Source organism: Saccostrea cucullata, unplaced genomic scaffold (genome assembly GCF_032062105.1).
Source record: "Saccostrea cucullata isolate Sc308-1 unplaced genomic scaffold, CSIRO_AGI_Scuc_v1 ctg494, whole genome shotgun sequence".
Taxonomy (NCBI): domain Eukaryota; kingdom Metazoa; phylum Mollusca; class Bivalvia; order Ostreida; family Ostreidae; genus Saccostrea; species Saccostrea cuccullata.
In genome coordinates, this window is record NW_026936234.1 from 420,868 (window position 1) to 442,892 (window position 22,025).

Genomic DNA, 22,025 nt, shown 5'->3' on the forward strand with positions numbered 1-22,025 from the left:
AATTAAAATCATTTTTGATTTGACTTTCTGAGACTTTTGACATTTTTGTGCTTTGTTCCTGTAGTTATGTAATTTAAACTTTTCCACATCGTTGCCGTTTGCCCGTTTGCTATCGGAGACATCAAGGCATCTAATTCTAACCAACACTCCGCAGTCTAATATGGTTCTTATATATAATTTAGTCTTTTGATGGTATTGATCTTTTATCTCCGATAATCTAATTATCTACATATATTCCAATAACATAAAAAGTAATAAAAAAAAACAATTCCATAAAATTCAAATCTCTCATGCGTTATGAAAATAATGAAAAAGGCGGACGGAAAATGTAGATTATGGATTTCCATTATGCAGAGCTGAAAGAGTTGCCCAGAAAGAGCAAAATATTATTGCTAACAAATTAAACCTACTGATGCCAAAGTACCTGGTCCGTTACCAGCATCGCTTTTCTAAAGAAAGATGGGTGTGAGGGAGTCAATATTTTATCAGTCAGTCATTTACTAATAATTACACTTAACGTTCAGAAATACAAGTCCGTATTCATATTTGAAAGTCATGGCATAATATTGTTATATTTTTTGTCCAATCCTGCGGGACGACTGCCTAATAAATCGGTGTCTTCCGCGGGCGAAAACGAGGCAAAAGTTTCTCTGCCGCCAAAACCTCTCTAAATATACACACATCAATGGAGTGAATTTATGATCTGATATTACAAATCAAGTCAAATTAGACAGCAATATCGATAAGGGTTCAGAAAAATGGAGAAAAAAGCAATTGGGTAATTAGATGAATCAGATGAAATAGGACGGTCTTTTTACCTCGGCAGCTGGTTATCTGTGACGCCGCCGAGCGGTGGCTCCCGGTGTCATTTAGTGTATCGATCTCCTGACAAAACGGACCTCACTAATCAGGGAAAAATACCCCAACTCGTCTCAATTTTACAGCAAACTCAATCATGAAGTAATTACCTGCTTATTTATGTGTCTATTGCGTTTTTTGATACATATACGATATATAAAAAAATATATTATTTTTAATCTTACAAAGATGATTCCTTTAATATCATTCATTATAAGTGAGTATATACCCCTGGGTACATGTATATGGTATTAGTATGTAAGTAAAAAAAACATCTTTCTGAATTATTTTTTATGCGTGCCCTAAATGGGCTGGACTTTGACGATAGCGAATAAATTTTGAATTGTCTATAGAAATTGTATTTACAAACTTCTATGTTTTATTCAGATTATATACATTTTACCTTGAAAGGGAGTTGTCATTATTTCTGATTGATTGAAAGATGTATATGTTGTTTTACGTCTCCTTCCAAAGTAATTTCTCGTAAAGAGGCGCCACCATATAAAGGGGCTAAGGGCTACTGAGCAGTCAGGGTTCTTTGTCGTGCAACGTCAAAGACCTCGGTTTTTTAAAGGTTTCATCTAAAGGACCTACAGTTTTGACGTTCACCAAGCTTGGCGAAGTAACGGACACTTTATACTTTATGTCTTGTGTTTAACGTGGCCCTGATCATGAAGCAACCGCCTTCTACTACTTAGTCACTGTGACCATTATTCCAAAAATTATTCGAGTATGACTAGATTCCGAAAGTATACTACAATTGTAACTTTATTAAAGACAAGCAGCGGGAAAATGTGAATGATGACGGGTCTCCTTCCGAAGAGGAAGTCATTTTCGTCAAGTTAAATCCCCGTAGACTTAGAATTTGCAGCCATGTCAAAATACTGGTTCAAATGAAGGATTCATTTCATAACAGGAAGTTTAAGAATAAAATGATCTATTGATTGAATTCAATTTAAAAGCAAAAGTATTTAAAAATTAAATTGAAATGCAAAATGTCATGATGTAGGGGTATCGTGGGAGGCTATCAAAAATATATAGTATAATGTCTTAAATAATTTTTTAAGTTAAATTTAAAAAAATAAAAAAAAAAAACAGAATTTAAAAGCAATGTGTACATGTTCACTTAAACTTGAGTTAACAGAATTGTAAAATTGAAGTAAAGTCCTCCCAAGAATTTCAAAGCTTACCTTGAATAATTCGTCTAAATTAAGCATATGAATATACAATCTCATAAGATCCTATTATCAATGAAAGGCACAAACCCGAAAAATATTTCTTCAAATGTAAGTCAATTCATCATTTAACATATTTCTGGTAAAAACTTTTATAAATGAGTAAATACATTTATATAAACCAGGAAATGATAAAGGCATGTATTATAGACAGTTGGATGATAGATATATCAGGTGTGAGGGCAAGCCGTAATATTATTTTACATGTACATATATTGTAGATATTTTTGGCGTAATATTAAATTAAAATGCTATATAATAAAAAAAAATCTTCCCCACAGAAACTTATAGATGAGTTTCATGCAGTGGGCCAGTGCACTGCTGGTGTACTTTAAATTTTTTCGACAAAAATAAACATATAAAATTCATAAAGTCATTAAAAACGTTACGAACTCTCTAAAGCTTTGTATATTTTTCCAATCTTTAAATAAAAAGAAAAAGACGTTTTATCTCCACCTCCATAACTTCTTTTTTATACAGACTCATGCATTCCAGGTAATTTTAATATCAGAAAAGACCGATGATTTTAGTTTATCCACCTCTAAAACAATTATGGTCGTACGATTCATCCGAAGAAAATGACATTGATTTTGATGTGGTGGGATTAAAGTGAGTAATACACAATAAAACTATCAAAAATAGGGGCGTGTTTATCCCATGAGTCGACCAGACCAAAGTTCTTCAAATAGTTAAGTGTGAAAAAATGAATGGTTAGGCTCTTGTTGATTCAACCTGTAGGTTTATATGGGGTACTTGAAAATTCTGAATCAAAAGTGTAGGATGGCTTGTATAACGTGCTCCAAAGAAATCGTACACGCTGTTGCATACTTAGTGATATGAACTTGGAATTCGTTTAGATGACACGTAAATCTACGGCGCTATTCTCAACCCCTGCTAAGCCGATTACAACCGCAAACACAAAATAAAGGATTTTTCAAACAACAATACACAAAGAACTAAATATATTTAATTTTCAGAACTTTGAATAGATGAAAAGTTTTGAGATATCTTAACATTTACTGTTAATTCAATTAAAGTCTAGGGTGAGAATTTTCGGCGAGAATCTAAAGTAACATGACTCTTAGTGTACCGACTTCTACACCCGTATTTCCGTCAGTCTCAAGTTAAACAATTAAAACACGATGCAACTTAAGTCCACTGTCATTGATGGTAAATGTTTTCACTCGTATTTCACCATAAATGTTTGAAGACAGAAACTCAGGCAATTAAAGAATTTCGTATCTTTTGACATTTATTCCAAAGAAGAATAGATTAAATTCAATCCTTGATTTTTATCGCATTTTTCCAAAATAAATTTTTACAATACATATGATACTTAAGTCTATACATGTACTGTATTACATACGTACCTCTAGTGAAAATTGTCCACAGTATAAAAATCACAACACTGAAACAAGTGTCCCAGTTCAAAATCTTCATTTCTTAGTACATGTGAAATTAATCCAAAATGAATTAATCCGTCAGTTCATAATAATATAACTCCATGTACTACAAACTGTAGCTGTTAATATATATTTTCCACCAGATAAATGACAATATTTGAATAAGTTTCCCATGCACCTTAAGATGCAGTTTAACCCTCTTCATCAAAGCCACGTGCTCTGATTACTGCTCCAGGAATTCTCCTGTCACAACACACGCAACTCAGACTGCGCGCGCCATCCGATTGGTGGTTACTCGGCTGTTAACTCGCAGACGACCACCTCCCGCCTCTCGTCTACTGAGACTGCACGAGTCTGCGACAGGCCCGGCCCGGTGATCAAACGTAAACCTGGGACAATAAATGTGCAACTGTTTCTATATATAATTTAAACGGTACCGGTGATTTTCTTTCTTGCGTGTTCTATTTTGTAGACTTTGGTCGCAAAAATAGAAATTAAACAGGGAAAACAAGAAATAAAGAACAAGAAAAAGGAGATTCCTCTTTGGTGATCGCAATACAACCGAATTAAATATTGACATGGGTCCAGTTTCAACAAATGTCAGCAGATTAAACTATTTTTTCCATTAAAATAATATTTTTATTTCTCTTTAAGTTTTGTCAACCTATCCTTCGCTCATATCTGCAAAAACACGTCCTTTCTGTATAGATTTTTTTGGTTTAAAGAAATCAGAAAAGATGTGATCGATTTTCGTATACAACTCTCTAATCGGGTTCGGAATTTAATTATTTATTAGTCTGAATGGTTAATTGTAGAGTTATTAACTTCACCAGAGGGACAGTATAACTACAAAAGAGTCAGAGTCGGACCTTTTTAAGAAGTTAACTACAGAGCCGGACTGACATATGTCAACTAATTACTGTAAATCCATTTTTCTTAACCCACTCAAGGACGATCGACTTGTAAACGGAGATTATCCAAGATTTAGAGCGTTGTCACACAAGAAATGGGATCATTTATTAATTATGGACCAAAAGTCAACCTTTCACCTTTGCCAGCCTCAGCATCGTACTCCACTTTAAGAACATAACAACGTCCATTCATTCTCTTACATTTCTTAAATAGTCCCTGTCCCCATGGACGAATCTTTTATGGCCAGTGTTTGAATTGGTAACGACATTTTTCACAAATGAAAAATGTGCATAGCACTCTGTAACACAGTTTTACTGCGTATGCAATAAAGAGCACTTATTTCACAATTGTTGAACTGCTGCAAAATGCCGTTAAAGAGAAATGAAAATTGACATGTTAGAAATAGATATAGTTTGAAAAATAGCTAAAATTATTTCTGAAACAGTGGATTCGGATCATTATAACAGTCAGAAATGCCAACAGTTGATCTTTTACTTGGTGCGTCTTTCGTTATGAACTGAACCATAATCATTCAGTGGAGGGTACCTGTAATGTTACCGACCTGTTAGGAAAGCTTTATCACAATCAAGATATAGCAATAAAATAAAAACATGATCAAACACGGTGATGGGTTTAAATCAAGAATTATTATCCCCGCAATAAGTGATAGTATCATCTCCAGACACTGCCAACACTCGATTTAGAGGAACGTATTAGCAAAGATTTAGACCCACTCCAAGGCGCTTTTTTCAACGCGGCATACAAGATGAATTTAAAGCTTGTTACAATTACATAAACATTTATAAATAAGTTCCTGGAAATGAAATCTTAGAAATAAGGACGTACAGACATGAAATTGAATGAAACCATGCCAAGTTGTATCATAAAACACGAGGTGATGAGAGAATGACGGGGCATTCACAAATTATTCCGAATTCTTCACACGAAAACACAGTAAATTATAATCTAATAAAGATACTTTGATTTTGAATATAACATAACTGACGCCTCTCACACGGGGTGGCACAGATAAGACACAGGCGATCTTCATAATACACATTAAACAAAAACGAATTCAAAAGAGAAAAATAAGGAAAAAAACATGAAACTAATTTGCATGTGGTGTTTTCGCGTTTGAGACAAATGACAACATCGAACAAATTATATACTCAAAATATCCGGAAGTTTTTACCAGCCTGAAAGAATACTCTTTAATCATTTAGGACAGGGAGAGTAATAATAGCATTAATTATACATAAGGTTCTCTAACTGACCGTTTATAACTCAATAAATGAGCCACACATCCGCAATCATAAGAAGCTGCACCTGAATGAGAGAAATGTGTCTGGACAGATCTGACATAAGTGATACATAAGTAATACTCTGCTACGACACAGCCTGATCGGCGAGGCGAAAATAGTTAGGGAAACTATCACAAGAAGAAGGTTTTCAGGACTTGAGACGCTAGCGTTTGATGGTAATGTTCATATAAACTGTGTGATATATCTTACAATGCGAATAATGAGACTTTTCTTAGAGCTGTAAGCGACGAGTATCAACAACAAAGATCTACAACCACTCTGTTAGTTTGGCGAAACATAATATTTACACTTAATATTTCTTAATATTTAAATATTTGAAGAAACACCCGTCGGTCTTGATTAACACACCAAATAGATCTCAGTCTCTGTTATGACAAATATTTTTTTATTTGATATATCTGTTTTTCTTGTTTGTATAATTAAAAATGTTTATCTATATTCTCAAGACCATAAATTGAGTAGAAGAATTTCAAATTAACCTAACTTTTGAAAAACGTAATATTGAATGTAAAACAAAGTGTTCATCATGTGTTTCTATATCAATCTTATGCAAACTTGCAACCTTTAAAGCAAAATTCAAGATATTCAAAAGATATTCAGAATCTAGATTTTGGCTTAAATGTTTTCAGTTTATTGTCCTTTGAGTCTGATTCAGTGTAAATATATAGAATTCAAGCTTGTGATTCAGTGTAAATATATTTTATTTGAAAGGAATATCTATTTTGATTCAGACATGTTTTATTTGTACAATATAGTAGAACTTAGAGGTCGATTCCATTCTCATAGATTATAAACTATTTATCTCAGCATTGGTTTGTTTGTGTCCATGGTACATTGACCCCTTCTCCTCTGACTAGCATTCCTTAATAACATGAGATCTACAGACAATAGTGGTATCCTTTCCGTTCTGTCTCAGACTTACAAGACTTACTTAGAAGACGAGAAGGAAAGTATATACCTTCATTAAACTGCTCGGTTAATGATCCGCTTAAGTTTGGAATATCAGATTCTTGTTCTTCAGAAAAATCATTAGGAGCACAGTAGATAAACCTAATACATTCCCCTATGCCATTTGAATACTGTCAATTACAAGGGTCATCCATATTTCCTTAGTACTTAAACTATCCCATTGTCAATGACGATGATTAATTCAGCTCTAATTGATTTCAAATAATGAAATTTGACCAATTCTGAGTCACTTTATGCTGTCATGATGAGAAAACATTGATTATTACAGTAAAAATGCAAAATTTTGAGCACGATTTTGTTTTGTTTTTTATAATGCATATCTGAAATGAAACCTCCATAACATCATTCGTTCAGATCGACTGTCTAACTCTGATAAATTTACATAATTAACTGAAGTAACGAAGTAACTATAGTAAGCAGTCATTAATGGTCACGGCATCGTAAAGCCTCGAAATACTGACGCTGAACAGGTAAGAGGCTCCCATACGCCCGTATCAGAATTTTGAGTAATAAAACACATATTGGTTATGATAAGACAGAAATGGCGAGCCTGATAGCCGGTAGATGAGCTCGCGTTCTGCTGATGACCCAAATCAAATTGCATTTCCACGGCAAAAGCCGCTCTGCTCCATGCTGATTGTGTGTACTTCGATGATCTCTTTAATAAACCCAATAATCGTCTTCCAAGCCATCTCATTCATCAATATGACAATTAGCAAATATTTTACAATGAAAGGAAGCGTGCAGTTATGCAATATTGTCGGCGAGTTAGTGTCAGCTCGGTGGCTTCAGTCTGGGGTTATTTCTTGTTTTCCCTTATTTGTCATAATGAATATAGAAAATACTCGCTGAGACATTAAATTCAAATCAATCAATCAATTAATACTCAATTTTGAATTAGGAAAAACAAGCACTGTAGATGATGAGAGAGTGTATAATATTTCTCAAAATGGATTTTATGAAAACAAAGTTCTTCATACATCAGTGTTAAAATGCTTCAAAACTTAGATTTTACAAAACTTTTATACAAAGATTTATTTCAAAGTTTTTTCCCCTCTGACAGGATATTTTTTTTATCAACTTCAGATATCTATCTACCGGTAAATGTACTATTCTTTTTTTCAAATTGTAGCTTTCAGATTGAGGGACACTTAATTTGTCAACAGATACTTGAGCTCTAAGCATTCCTTACTTGTCGAAACAATCAGAAAGTTTACTTTTAAGGGTTAAGGAGTAACATGAACAACTTTAATCGAATAGATTTTCATTTTTCTTTCAAATTTTTTTTATAATGATGGGATTTAGATTCAATGGCGTAAAGTTGTATAGATTAATAAGGATGGTTGAAGAAAGATAAAAATTTGAACATCATAGAAAGTTTACAATTTCTTAATATTTTAAAAATTTATTATCCGCATCATTTACAACCAAAATATGCCCATAAATATATACCAATCTAGATATTACTTTTTTGTTAGTATAATCTGTCCTTAACTTTGTTTTTTTAATATCCATATACATGAATGTAGATCTTTGAAAACACCTTAGAAATATTACTGCATGGGGAATTAAGTGTGTCTTCCGACAATAAACCTTTCCTGGAAACGAAAGTTTTCGAATTCTTTTCTGTTGCTAATTGATTTCCTTTGAATGAAGCAAACTAAAGCGAGAGTTAATGATGTGTAACCTGTTTATTGGAGAATCAATGTAAATAGTATTATTGGGATTTTTATAAGCCTGAATATTGTAATGTAAATGACTCGCAGTGTTTGGTTAAATCTAATCACAAACGAAAAAGAGACCCTCATTACAATAATAATGAATACAGGGCATGCATCTGGATTGGTCCATCCAACAAACTTAACGTATTGTCATTGATTCATCTAAAAGTAAAAATGACACAAGTATCAATTGTAAAATGTATATTTACTGGGTTGTGTAACAATATGACAGCAAACCGCGCAGAGTTGGTCCATGAAGAGCATCTTGCAGATTCAGCAGACGAGACCTGCATCTACTGGTGACATGGCCATGGGTGAAGATGATATGAATTTCAGTCAGACATGTTCTGACTAGAGATCTCTTTGACGGGTCTTAGTGACTTGGCACCTTTAGCTAGCTGTAACGTGTGAGGTCTTTTGAATTTAGTATCATATTTTATATGCTTACAGAAAGTTTCTTTGGTGTTTATTCTTCTTTAAACACATAGCAAATCCTGACTCAGTATGATGTAAAATGAAGAGTTTAACCCTTCAAGTACATAATAAACCAACAGAAAAAATTGGGGCCAGAGTGAAATTAATACTCAAGAGAATAAGAACAAAATATAAAGAACAAATAGAATTTGAATTTTGGCAGGTTTATAGAGGAGTCGGAGGCCGACAGAGACCGACGTGGACTCGTGCTTTATTGGTCATCACATCGATTGCTTGCTCCTTATCTGTTGTTGCAAGCTCGGACAATCTAAACAGAATTCTGGCGTTGAAGAGGTAGAGATGTTTATACAGTAAACACAGATGGATGATTTTGTCTACAGAATTATAGCTAATCTTTGATTAAAAAAGACATTTCCATTGAGCTGATAGAGAAATATCCAAGCCGACAGAGCTATGTGTTTCGTTCAAATGACATGACCATTAAAGTCAACCTAGCGTTTCCCAGAGCTCTTGGGGTATTCTCTGTCTATCTATAGGAATAGATTTACAGTTCCAATAGATTCAACTGATGATGTTGGAATCCTATTGTATCAATCTTTATCCTACTGAGGTCATGCAAGGTGAACATACGGCACTTGGGACAGCATTATGCAATAAAAGCATTTGTGGCAAAGATTCAAAGAGCCGTTCTCGTGGCTATTCTAGTTCAATATACTCAACGAGGCCACAGGTCCTACCATAAAAATGATTAAGAACATAGCATGCTTGAAACATGAACAGATCGTTTGAAATTCACAGATAACTGACATGACTCTCTACAAAATGATGATATAATTTAGTACAGATGCACTTAATATACTGAGAATGTATCGTAGTTGAGGGTTGAGGGAAGCATTGGAAAATTTTTAGCTCTTCAAAAACTTTCATGATTGTCAACCGAGGTGCAGCCGAAGTTAATAGTTTTCGAGGGGCGAAAATTTTTAATGTCACCCTTTGCTTCAAAGATTTTGATACATTTAGACGAATGTTATATTAACAAATGCAAATAGAGACGAAGGATGCGTAAATAGATTCCGAATGTAAAATATACAACATGCTTTTTGAGTAATATACATTGACGTATACCGGTTTTATAAAATGAACCATATTGTACTCAAGAGATAACAAGTCCTATTTCTTTGGAAGATCACAGAGATGAAATAGAAACAGATTATAGGCAACCATTTTGTTTGTTCAACTGCATTACCGGGCGGAAGTGCGACTAAGACCTTATGAGAACTTGAATGTTTAGAAACATGCAAGTCTGTCACTGTACATTCCTTATTCGTTTGTATATAAATGAGTACTTTGAACATCCCCTCAAAAGCCATTGAGTTATTAACATGTTTTATTCACTGGATTATTTAGATCCTGAAATCTCATGCTATTCACGCAAATTATCGTCTTACGTGACAATCTTTATCGAATAACAATGCTTTAATTATTGTTAGATGTGTAATTAATTTTCCTTTCACCGTTTTAAAAAGAAAAAACAGTGGTATGTATGGCATGCTATCTTAAACTAATTTAATATTCAGCCTCCTTGATATAAAATAGGCCTTTATATCTAGTGAAATTGAAAGTATTTGGACAGTAAACGTTACATAACAACAAGGGCGCGTTCCTTGTTCATTGATGGCTGATTCCAACTGAACAAGACACCTTATCACAAATAAGAAATCATTAAATTCTTTGTAGGGGATGAGTTCCGATACTCAATAAAACGGTAGATTCGTTTTTTATTGTGTTTTTATGACTTTTCTATCAGATAGTAGGCTTTAATTGTTTCGTCTGCTTTTGTTTTAGCTTCTTGCTAATTGTGTCATTTTTATTTGAGAGTTTTCGTTGACATGTCCAACTCATAAAAATAATTGACACAGAACTTGAGTATTATAATTAAATTAAACTTTCCATTTTTATTCACCAATTTCTTCCCATCCTTAGTGTACTGAGCAAGTACATGTATTCACCCGTAACAAGCTTGTTGTCTTGTTTGTGACGCAAAGGTCCGACTCTAAGATTCATCAACTATCACATAACAGGCAAAATTCTTCACTCTGATGCTACTACCCTAGTATATACCACATATTAAAAAATGCATATAATACCGTGTATTGCGAAATTGATTGGTACATTTGAAAAACACTGTAGTTGCCATTTTATACTAGAAGTTTCGTAAACTTGTGTTAAATCATGACATTGTAAAAGAGCAAGGGATAAAACGTATGTGTGGCTGTGCGTACAGATGAGATGTGAATGTTAGCTATATCAATGATATACTGTTTTCGCGGAATTTGAGAACCAGCACTGTGTCTTTTAATCTGAAGAAAACAGCACACACCTTGTTCCTTATTTGTATAAAATTCAGGGTTTTTTTAATTACTTCGATTAGCGATACAGACTAAAGAAGTCATTAAAAGATGACATAAAAGTTTCATTATGAAAGCTTAATAAGGCACTTTTCTCCGAGTTCTGTCTGGTTTTACGGCAGGATTTGTCTCTATCATGCCTCTCAGATATGTTTCCATAACCACCGTTCCTAATGAAGCAGATCCTTCCGACAATCCAGTTCATATACGGACATTAAAAATAAACATCAGGGAGCATTAAAGGAATTGGTTTGGTTTTTTTTTTTCATATCAAGCAATAATATCAGAGTATTGAGCTTAATAGAAAGCTACACGGACTTTGATTGGACATTAAACAATAAGGAAAAAATGGGAGAAAGAAACGAGAGAAGAGAGGAGGACCACCGACCCCAGAGAAATGCGTTAAAGAGCAAGCGCTAAGGCTTTTCTTTATCTGTTTGTTTCTAGTAATAAGTACATACATTTAAATTATACTTTTTCCCCCAATTTGATGGTCTTTTACATAACCAAAGAAAACTATAGTAAAACAAACACCAAGCATGGGAAAATGGCGATTTAGAAAAACCCTCTGAGACCGCCAGTATCAGCTAGTTTCCAAGTAATTCAATTACACTGTCCTACAGAACAAGTATCACCCATTTCCTTATTAATGTCGATGAATCGCCTGTCTTGCGTTAGAAGGCTCACATATTTTTCTTTTTTTCAGAAGACCTAATAGTTGCGTGCGATATACTAGCAGTACCATGGTTCCTAACTCTTTTAAATTTATGGATAGGAGACCTCATACGTGAATCTGATGCCAAGCCTAGGCAGTAGCCCCAACAAAAGCAGCCTAAAAGAAGAGATAAAAGCAGGGGACAATAGATTCCAGTTCGTCTTATTGTAATAAAAACCATGATGCCAAGTTTAAATGATTTTTTTTCAACTGAAAGAATCAATGTACACTATAAGAAGAAAAAGAGTAAAATTGCTTCTTTCTCCGAGCCCCTCTATATCTGTTTCTCCAATGAGCTTAGTATCTCTTAACTAAAGTGGGTGAAACTATTGGTGTCAGGTAAACGGCTTTTTGTCTTGAAAAACACAAGTCTCACCGATATATTGACTTTCAGGCAGGCAAGTGTTTTGTCTTTTTTCCGTTTCTGTGTACGAAAAGAAGATACTTCTATGCCCCCTCCGATGAACTTCTTCCTCCAGATCAATATCATTATGTCAAATGGGTCTGACGGACTTTCTTCTCGAACAAAGCAAGCTATAATCATTGAGGATGATTATCAAATGAAGGCGTGTAAGGTAATCAGTAAAATAGGTTAAGTTTCTGTTAGCAGTTATCTAAGTATGCTACTGAGTCGAATTTTTTTGTACACTAGTACTTATCCATGTTAAAAGCTAAACTTCAGAGAGAGAGAGAGAGAGAGAGAGAGAGAGAGGGAGGGAGTTTGACCTTGACCCTGTTGAGAACCGTGACATGTTGTAAATTTTATATTTACTTGTCATGTTGCAAATTTTGTATTTTCTGCCACACGGTAAATTCAAAATTTACAACTTGACAACCGTTACAATGTTTGTATTCTTCGGTTATCTTCTATAAAGATGTAAACAGTTATCAGGACAGTTCATACACAAAAATAATTCCCCTAAATGATTAAATGCCAGAAATTATTATGAATGATAAACTATCAATTGTGTGCGTCTTTTGAAAAGTCTTTAAAATTTTATACAGCTGCAGCTTAATAATCTTGTGGGTAGAGATATTACGACAGTGAAATGAACTATTCTGAAGTTCTTAAATAGCTTAAATTCATCTTCCCCTAATTCGATCATCACCTGCGCCGTAATTTTTCATTGTTAGAATTTAATATTTTTTTCGTAGGTCGTTGGATCAAATTTCTAGTTTCTGCTTTCAATGTGCATCCTTCATGCAGTTGCTTTTGCCATGATCAAGAGCTGTCGATCCGTTAATCCCTTAACCATAAACTTGCATATATCAACCACTGACAAAATGTTTTGCAGCCAAAAAAGGTGATTGAGAATTTCTTCTTGTATGCTGTCGTTTGTTGTGTATGCATGTACTAGTACAAGTATTTGTGAAAGTAATTTAGATTATTGAACTAATTGATGAAAAGTTATATCAAGATTTTAAAATTAAACTATAGCCTCTAGATCCCTTCACAAGAAATAATTTTATCAACAACTGCAAATTTTACCATCTTAAAAGCTTTTGATGTGTTTTGTGTGGGTGTGTTAAATTTCTAACGATGACATAAAAAGTTAAATGTTAAGTGAAGTTAATCAAAATATTATTTTGTTCATCGAGAAATAAACAAAACAAATTGATGACTGCAAAAAAAAATAAATAAACAAAAACTAATTTCATCGGCTGATAAGCAAAACACATTCCCTATCAAAGCATGTACAGAGAAAGCTAGACTAACACGTAAGTCTGTTTTCTAGAAGACGATATTGACGGAAAGTAAGTCATCATTTGCTCCAAACCACAAGCTTTGTAAAATTTATTAACTAATCATAAGAATCTGTATAGAACCCTACACCATTCACTATAATTTAGGGATGTAATCATAGGTCAAAGCAAGTTCAGCCTTGTTTAGGAGTGAAAATCCCTGAAGGAACCATAAAACAATAGAAAACCCACATCGGAACAGACGTATAAAAACTCATTGATAATTTGATTTCCTGTGTAATTTAGTTCCGAGAAAAAACATTCACTTTTTAGGAAGTTATGGCATTAATGACTAGATTGCTTTCTCCAAGGAAGATCAGATATAATACTGCAAAATCTGGCATGGTGTTTAAATTAAGATGACTTTTAGCGTCTTTTTACCGAGGAATTTCAATTTGACATTACAGATTAAAAAAATCTAATAGATTCTGTCATAAGACAATAATACCTGCATATATGTGTTTGCCTCTTATTTATTCCAGATACCTTGTACCTGGGCAGTGAAGAAGCCAAAATATAATTCTATAACATACACAATATATACATATATCATGATCAACCTGAGTATAACATACTCAGGTGAGCATCGGGACACGAACTTCTTATGTTAAACCCCATCATGTATTTCCAAAAAGAATTTCAGTAATGGTCAGAAATTAAAGATTGTACTGAAACACACCCATTAAAAAAAGAATAAACAGCATATTTCAAGGCACCCACACTTATCTCAGACTCTTGTTCAGAACCATTTTAATAAGTAGTTCTTCAGTAGTCTTAAAAGGAAATCCGAGAAGATCATTGGAATCAGAAGTGCGACCAAATACGAATTTCTGCCATGAATAATTTTGTAGAAGAATGCACAATCAAGCATTATCAAAATTGTTTTTATGTAAATCAAGTTTGTTATTAGTGCATGTACATGTATAATTAATAACTGCAATTTAACCACCTCTGTCCCCACCCCTTATAAATCGTGAGTTATTATCCATGCTTTGTAATACTGTAAACGTACCGTATTACATTTGGCTGTGTATTCTTTTTAGCGCTTTTGGCGGAAAGCAATCTCCGCTAATTCAAGTACAACGCTAAACGCCTCGCACATATACCTATGAGAAAGATCATTAAGATATGCGCTAAATCAAATCCACGCTAACTTGTTCAAAATCCAATTTCCGTTAAATATCGTACGCACTAAATGAAATACATTTACAGTATATTAAAATCTTGGAATCTTTAAAAATGAAAGAAAAAGTGAGCAGGCTCATATACCCCATGCTCCCCCAAAACTAAAAGTGCTGAAAATCCCAGAAAAAGAAAAGAGTAGGAATTTCCCAGTAATATGCACATCTACACATTGTGTCCTAAATATCTGCAAAGTTTGATGAAATTCTGTGCAGCGGTTTATGAGATATTGCGCTGACAAACTGTTCATCGATATATTCAAGATATCCCCAATAACCTAAGTGGAACAGTGCCGAAATTCCCAGAAAAAGGATTCGGAATTTCCTGGTAATACTCACATCTACATATTCCTAAATATCTGCAAAATTTGATTTAAAAGGAGTTCCGCTGACAAACTGTTCATCTCTTTATTCAAGGTATAGCTAAAAATCTAAGTTGAAAAGTGTGGAAATTCCCGGAAAAAATTAAGGAAACGGAATTTCCTGGTAATATGCACATCTACATATTGTGTCCTAAATATCTGCAAAGTTAGACGAAATTCTGTACAGCAGTTTAAGAGGAGTTGAGCTGACAAACTGTTCATCTCTATATTCAAGGTATGACCAAAAATCTAAGTTTTAAGTGCGGAAATTCCCGGAAAAAATAAAGGAATCGGAATTTTCTCGTATTATGCACATCTACACACTGTGTCCTAAATATCCGCAAAGTATGAACAAATTCTGTGCAGCTGTTTAAGAGGAGTTGCGCTGACAAACTTTTCATCTCTATATTCAAGGTATGGCCAAAAATCTAAGTTAAAAAGTGCGGAAATTCCCGGAAAAATAAAGGAATTGGAATTTCCTGGTAATATGCACATCTACAGATTGTGTCCTAAATATCTGCAAAGTTTGACGAAATTCTGTGCAGCGGTTTATGAGGAATTGCGCTGACAAAAAAACAAGACTGACTGACTGACGGACGGGTTAAAAACATTATACCGCACCAACTTGTTGCGTGGGGTATAATAAAAAAATCAAATAATGATCGTATACATGAAATAAAAAAAAAGTAGGTACATGTAATGATCAAATATAATGCAATTATAACGCGTCTTAAAGAGGGCTGTAAAAGCTAGTCAAACGTACTAGCAATATACATGTATTGCCTGATGGAGTCCTAACAATGAAATAATTCGTATAAAAGCACTGATAAGACAAGAAGTGGATTTTTATGTCCCTTAAATTATATCTCGCTCCCACCACGTTACCCACTGAAATTGTTGACAGTTACCGGGAAAATATTCAATCGATAATTATTTCTTTACTTCATGGGGTTCCTGCGCAAAACGTCATGGCAATTAATGATATTTTTGTTTATTGGTTAATAGAAACTCAGCGTGTTTTTAGTTAGTTAAAATAATTTTCCCCTAATTCTTTCAACAAATTTTCAGTAACACAAAACACCAGAAAACAACTTAGAAATTGAGTAAATTGGTCACCTGAATTTTTTAAACTACAATCTCTCTCGAGGACTTCATACATACATGTAAAGGTTACTGGTATGGAGCAGATTTCTGTTAAATATTTACATCCACTGAATATTTTCTCCTTTATTTCTTAAGAAAACCCACTGCGTTAATCAGTGCATGAACTACACTAGGCATGTCGTCTGTTCAGATTTCTTGATCAGTGGCTGTTCCATCAATGAAATGTATAAAGACGTTCACATCATTAATAATACAATGATTAATCTTTTTAATCCTACTTTAAATGATTATTTAAACAGATATAAATATAAACAATAAAATGTCTTTCTTTTTTAACGGTCGCAGCTATTGCAGAAAAAATTTACATAACCCGCTTAAATTACGCGGGTTATGTATTTTTCCTGCAACAGCTGCTTCCATTAATTCCAGTAATAACAAACAAAGAAAGCGTTTTATTGAATAAGTAAATCATTAATAAACATGCTAAATCTGTTTTTTTTTTTTTTTGGTAAAATTTGAATGATTGGAAGGGGATAAATGCAAAATTTATGACAGGATATTGGTGTCACGTTGTGAATTTAGCTTTCATCTTCACCCAGTAAATTAAAAATTGTGAATAAATAATACTATTGAAGATATTACGCCAGACTTAACATACTTTTACTTCAATATTAATAGGATACAGACACAAATACATTCAAAAGACAGAATAAAATTAGTAAGGTTTTCCTCCGATTATATAATAGACGATATTCAGAACAAAAATATACCACCAGATGTATAATTAATGAAGAAAATTATTATTGTCTACATGTGCAGATGTATTTCTGATATTTCACAACTGATCTTATTGGATCCTAACCAAATTGAGTAAGTTTAAGATGACCTGACTATATTCTGAGTGTTTTAACGTTTTCTTAATCAGGACGTCTAAAACAAGCATATGTCGCCTGGTGGATCAAGACATAGGAGCAGTCCAGCTTTCACTAATTTATCATTCATCTCCTTAACATTTCTGTCCTATACATGTATAGGTTAAGATTAGACCTGGTAAGCAGATCAAATAAAACAAATTCAGCAAGATAAAATGACTTAACACCAACAACTCACTTAAAAAATTAATATATACTAGTATGCTCTAATATAGGTCAGTTAAATACAGATATGATAAGAGCCGCAAGGACTGTATTAGGATATTTTCCTTGTTATCCTATATCAGTTTCTGTCGAATTCGTGAAATTTGATACTTTTTAAAAAAATTCATTTTTTCACAACTAATTTTATAAGACGCAAGATTATGAGTAAAAAGTTGCACAAATTTGAACATTATTCTCACCAGTACGAGTTATTATAAAGACTATGCTGTGTTTTGCATACCGTAACTTATCCATTGTCGTCAACAAAATTAAGAGTATCTCTTTAAGTAGTTTACTTCATTTAAGCTATCAGATTCGTAAATACCTTAACGACGTTCGATCCTGATATTTAAAGTCTTAAACATTTTTTGCCAAGTGTATTTTTAGTTTTTACATACATAGCTTAATTAGAATTCAAATCAAAAAATGGGGGTCAATACGCTTCTTTTGGCGCTACAATACATTTAATATGACCTTTTTGCACTAAAATTTGTGTCTTAATTAAAAATTAAATTTTTGACGTTTTCCTTCCAATTTTTTTTTATCCAATTAAAGCATGAAACAAAATGAACTCTAAGTTTGTTTATAAAAAGACACTTAAAAATTGTGACTAATTAAAAGTTTCAAATTGCTTCGCATAATCAATTATTTGCCCTTTCTGCACTGATAAAAAGTGATTTTTCTGGCATTGAAAATTTAATAAGCAAGAAATTTATTTTAAAGTCTTAAACTTTTTCTGATTTTAAGCAAATAGGTCAAATTTATCTTAAATATTTAGAAAAGAACATCAAAAGTGGGGGTATATGGTGTAAATTTTTAGATATTACTAAAAAAGTGTCAATATTACGTTAAAATTGGCTCAATTTTTTCCCGGATTTTCAGAATATATTTACTATATTTGTCACATTTTGTAGATAGAATTCATAAGAAATAATTAAATAGATATTTCAGAACCAGCATAACACATTTCACTGCAAAAAACAGTTTTGTGTGCAACCAGGATGGAAAAATAGGAATCCAAAATTAACAGTACTGTTATAGTTCAAAATGGAAAAACTGATCGATTTCGTCTAAAAAACCTTCCGCCACAAAATATAGTCCGTAGCTTAATTCTACTTGAATGGAATGTAATCGCGGTTTTTTCATTGAATATAGTTAAATTTGCACTGTAGAATTCAAATTTAATGTTAGAACTTAAAAATGATGCAGAATTTTATATATAAAGGACCTGACCAAAATACGCTCAAAATCTCAGGATCGAACGTCCTTAATAAAAGATGTTTCTAAAGCCCACCTGAGTATCAGGAGGTACATGATACAGAGGTTGTCCTACTCAGTCAATTCGTCAATGTCCGATTACGAGGGGGACTAAACTGAAAGCAGGTACCATTTTACAGTTATCAATGCCAAAATATGCACCTGTTTATGTATTGTCCTTACATGAGAACAATTATAATATTTGTGATGAAATATAGGAAAATAATCAGAAATCATTCTCATCAGACAATGCATGTACAAGTACTGAGCAGACCAACAGACGTAGGATCGGGTTTCTTGGAAGAGCAAGCGCGCAGAAAGCATTTCAGGGTGATAGTAATGGACTAATAATTTGAATGGATTATTTGATCTATCGATAGATTTTATTTGCAAACAGGGTAGCTGTATCGACCATAAAATATGCAAGATGTTGACTTTAAATATATAAGACTGTTGATATCATTGTGTCCTCAACATATTTTTCAGTAGTCTGCCTCATTCATTGGTAGAATACGCTCTAACATACGAATCGTGAACTCCATATGCAGGTGATAAAGTGCGCATATATACCTAAATAAGGGAAGTTTTGGTCAAAGTCATCACGTTCAACATTAATTAGGTAAGGACAAATAAGTCCCGGGATTCCTCAATAGCAAGACTGTAATATAAGCCATAAATCTGAATTGCTCTCTGGTTAAATGGTGAGTGTTCTGTTTCAAGATAGAGGTAGTATATTCAAATCGAGTGTACTCAGCGTGATTTCAACCACCCGGGTCCCCGACATCTACAACGAAAAGAATTGATTTTCCGGCCAATAAAATGAGTAACACTTGTCAGCTCCATTAATGAACTTTTATTAATAAAGGAATCGTACAAATGCAGAATGACTAATTCAGGACAAAAGCTTTGTCATCGAAAGCTGTTTATCAGTTTGTGGCCGATTACTAAAGGAGTGTCACAGCAAAAGTCAAGTTTTAAAGGTGCATGGACACAGATTGAAATTAATATTTTCTGTATAATATCAGGACTTACATATTTTAACAGCATTTCACACAAAAATATATTAAAAATTTTATATCATCTTTAGATTATTGAAACTTCAAATTTTTGGATGGGTTTGATTGACACATCCTTGCACTCTCACAAATTTTACTTATATTCTTAATACTTAGGGAAAGAGGCAATCTTGTCGTGTATTTATGAAAAATATTAAAACTTTAATTCAGGAAAATAATTATATTCAGAGTAGAAATGTTAGAAAGCAAAACCCCTTCACAAGTTTCGTCATTCCGCGCTAAGTGTTGTGTACAGAGTTTAACGAACTGATCACACCCGTGAAACGTATAGTTTTCGTAAACAGGGCACGAGCTCTGTTATTGTTGATGTTAACGATTCACCAGGGAGCGTTCAGTTGTTAAAGTCTGCACGGACTGACAATATACTGTGTGCATGTTTTGCTTTCGAACATTTCTACTCTGAATTTTCTGGATTATAGTTTTAAACATTTTTCAATTATGCACAACAAGATTGCCACTTTTCCTCAGTATTAAGAATAAAATTAAAATCTGTGAATGAGCAAGGATGTTTCAATCAAACCCGTCTAAAAATTTGAAGTTTTAATAACTTTTACATGAAATAAGATTTTTAAATATGTTTTTGTGTGAAATGGTATTAAAATATATAAGTCGAAATATTATAAAGAAAATATTAACAAATCTGTGCCCATGCACCTTTAAAAGCTGGACGGGTATCATATAAAGTTAATTTTGTTTTGTTTGGTTCCAAAATTATCTTTTATGGTTAAAATCTTGATTAAATATACTCTGTAAGGTTGCCATAGAAAACCTTCTGTTGATGCTGTTAAGTTCGATGTCGAACATACATATAGTTACTTTGGTTTAAAGAATTCTATTCAATATTCAAATATTAATTAAAGCTATGGAAAACATAGCTTGTTAAAGTTTGTTATTTTTCAAATTTATATTTGTTGTGTAATAAATTTGATCGTTAATTCTTTATATTATGCAAAGATAATGAACATGTCTGAAAATTGTAACAACCACTAGTGTCGATATTCGACCTCTTGATCATAATAGGTGTTGTAATTGAGATTAAGAAATATCTTACGAAATCGTATTAACCCATTCTTTTGCAAATCAGCACAAAAAAACGTCAGATTAACACTAAAATTACATTGAACAGTTAAGTACTTTAATTAAATCTCCACGAATTTATACGGCGTAATCCATCTATGTAAGATGTATCGTATATCAACACTGAAAAGTACACACGGATTAGCCGCTTATAAAAATATCAATGTTGGGAATGTACTCGACTTAGTGATTATACATTGCAAAAACTTTTTTCTCTTATTTTTTCTTGTTTTCAGATAGGAAAACCAAATTATACACAACCTTTGTGTTTCAGAAATACTCCAAAATTATTGTCAAGAATATTACTAATACTCTAATAGTATTAATCATGACAAGGAAAACACACACCTCTGACACCCTTTTCAAGCAGGATGGAACCATCTTGAAATGCTATAAATCATTTTATGTCATAGACAGATAGTAAATATTTAAATATACAGAGCGAGCATTCAGGACAGTGCACAATGTATCTCTAAATAAAACTTACCCGCTTTAAAGAGGAGAAGCAAAATGAGCGTCTTTATAATCCATAGTGAATGTAAAAGAATCATTTTCCACTTCCGAAATTCTTTTCACATTATATTCAGGAGCTAATTCTCAAAATTTTCAATACAACCGAAATATTTCTTGTGAATATCTTTTCCAGAACAGGTCCATGGAAATCATTCATTAGGGCTTTATCTCAGTATTCACACGCAGAGACTGTCATATAGAATATTAAATATAAAGAACTGTAATCAAAATCAAAGAGCGGGAAAGGAGTTGTCGTTACTGTTGAAGACGAAAATGTATGAAAATCATGACAATTTTCCCTGGTCTTTTATACGACTTGGTAATCAGTTTCAGGAAATGCAAAAAGTTTCAATATTTTTTTTTCCATTATGTTTGAAGAGAAGAGGGACATGCATGCACTGTATTCCATTGGGAAGTGCATTACATAACACTCTAACACAATGCTTTCTGCGTTCTGTTTGAGTTAAAAATCAAAGTACTCAGGAGTACAGAGAGCCGGGCTCATTTACAGAGTAGAATTTTGTTCATGAATCATACACTCATATTGTATCAACAGATAAACAAGAATTTCAGACACTGGAAGAATGTTACACAAACA

The 22,025-nt window shown here is 33.2% G+C and overlaps 1 protein-coding gene across 2 annotated transcripts in view; it reads right to left on the reverse strand.

The window, feature by feature from the left end:
- The window catches only part of LOC134245056 (hemicentin-2-like), a 37,610-nt gene extending 16,080 nt beyond the window's left edge, over positions 1 to 21,530 (reverse strand). Inside the window, exon 1 of one of the 2 annotated variants that reach the window (XM_062727313.1) lies at positions 21,402 to 21,530. In XM_062727313.1, the coding sequence (XP_062583297.1) occupies positions 21,402 to 21,465 (64 nt within the window). In that variant the 5' untranslated portion in view covers positions 21,466 to 21,530. Of the gene's footprint in view, positions 1 to 3,463; positions 3,849 to 21,401 lie in introns of those variants that run through there. The other variant, XM_062727312.1, reaches the window with a different exon arrangement.
- Positions 21,531 to 22,025: the final 495 nt, after the last annotated feature.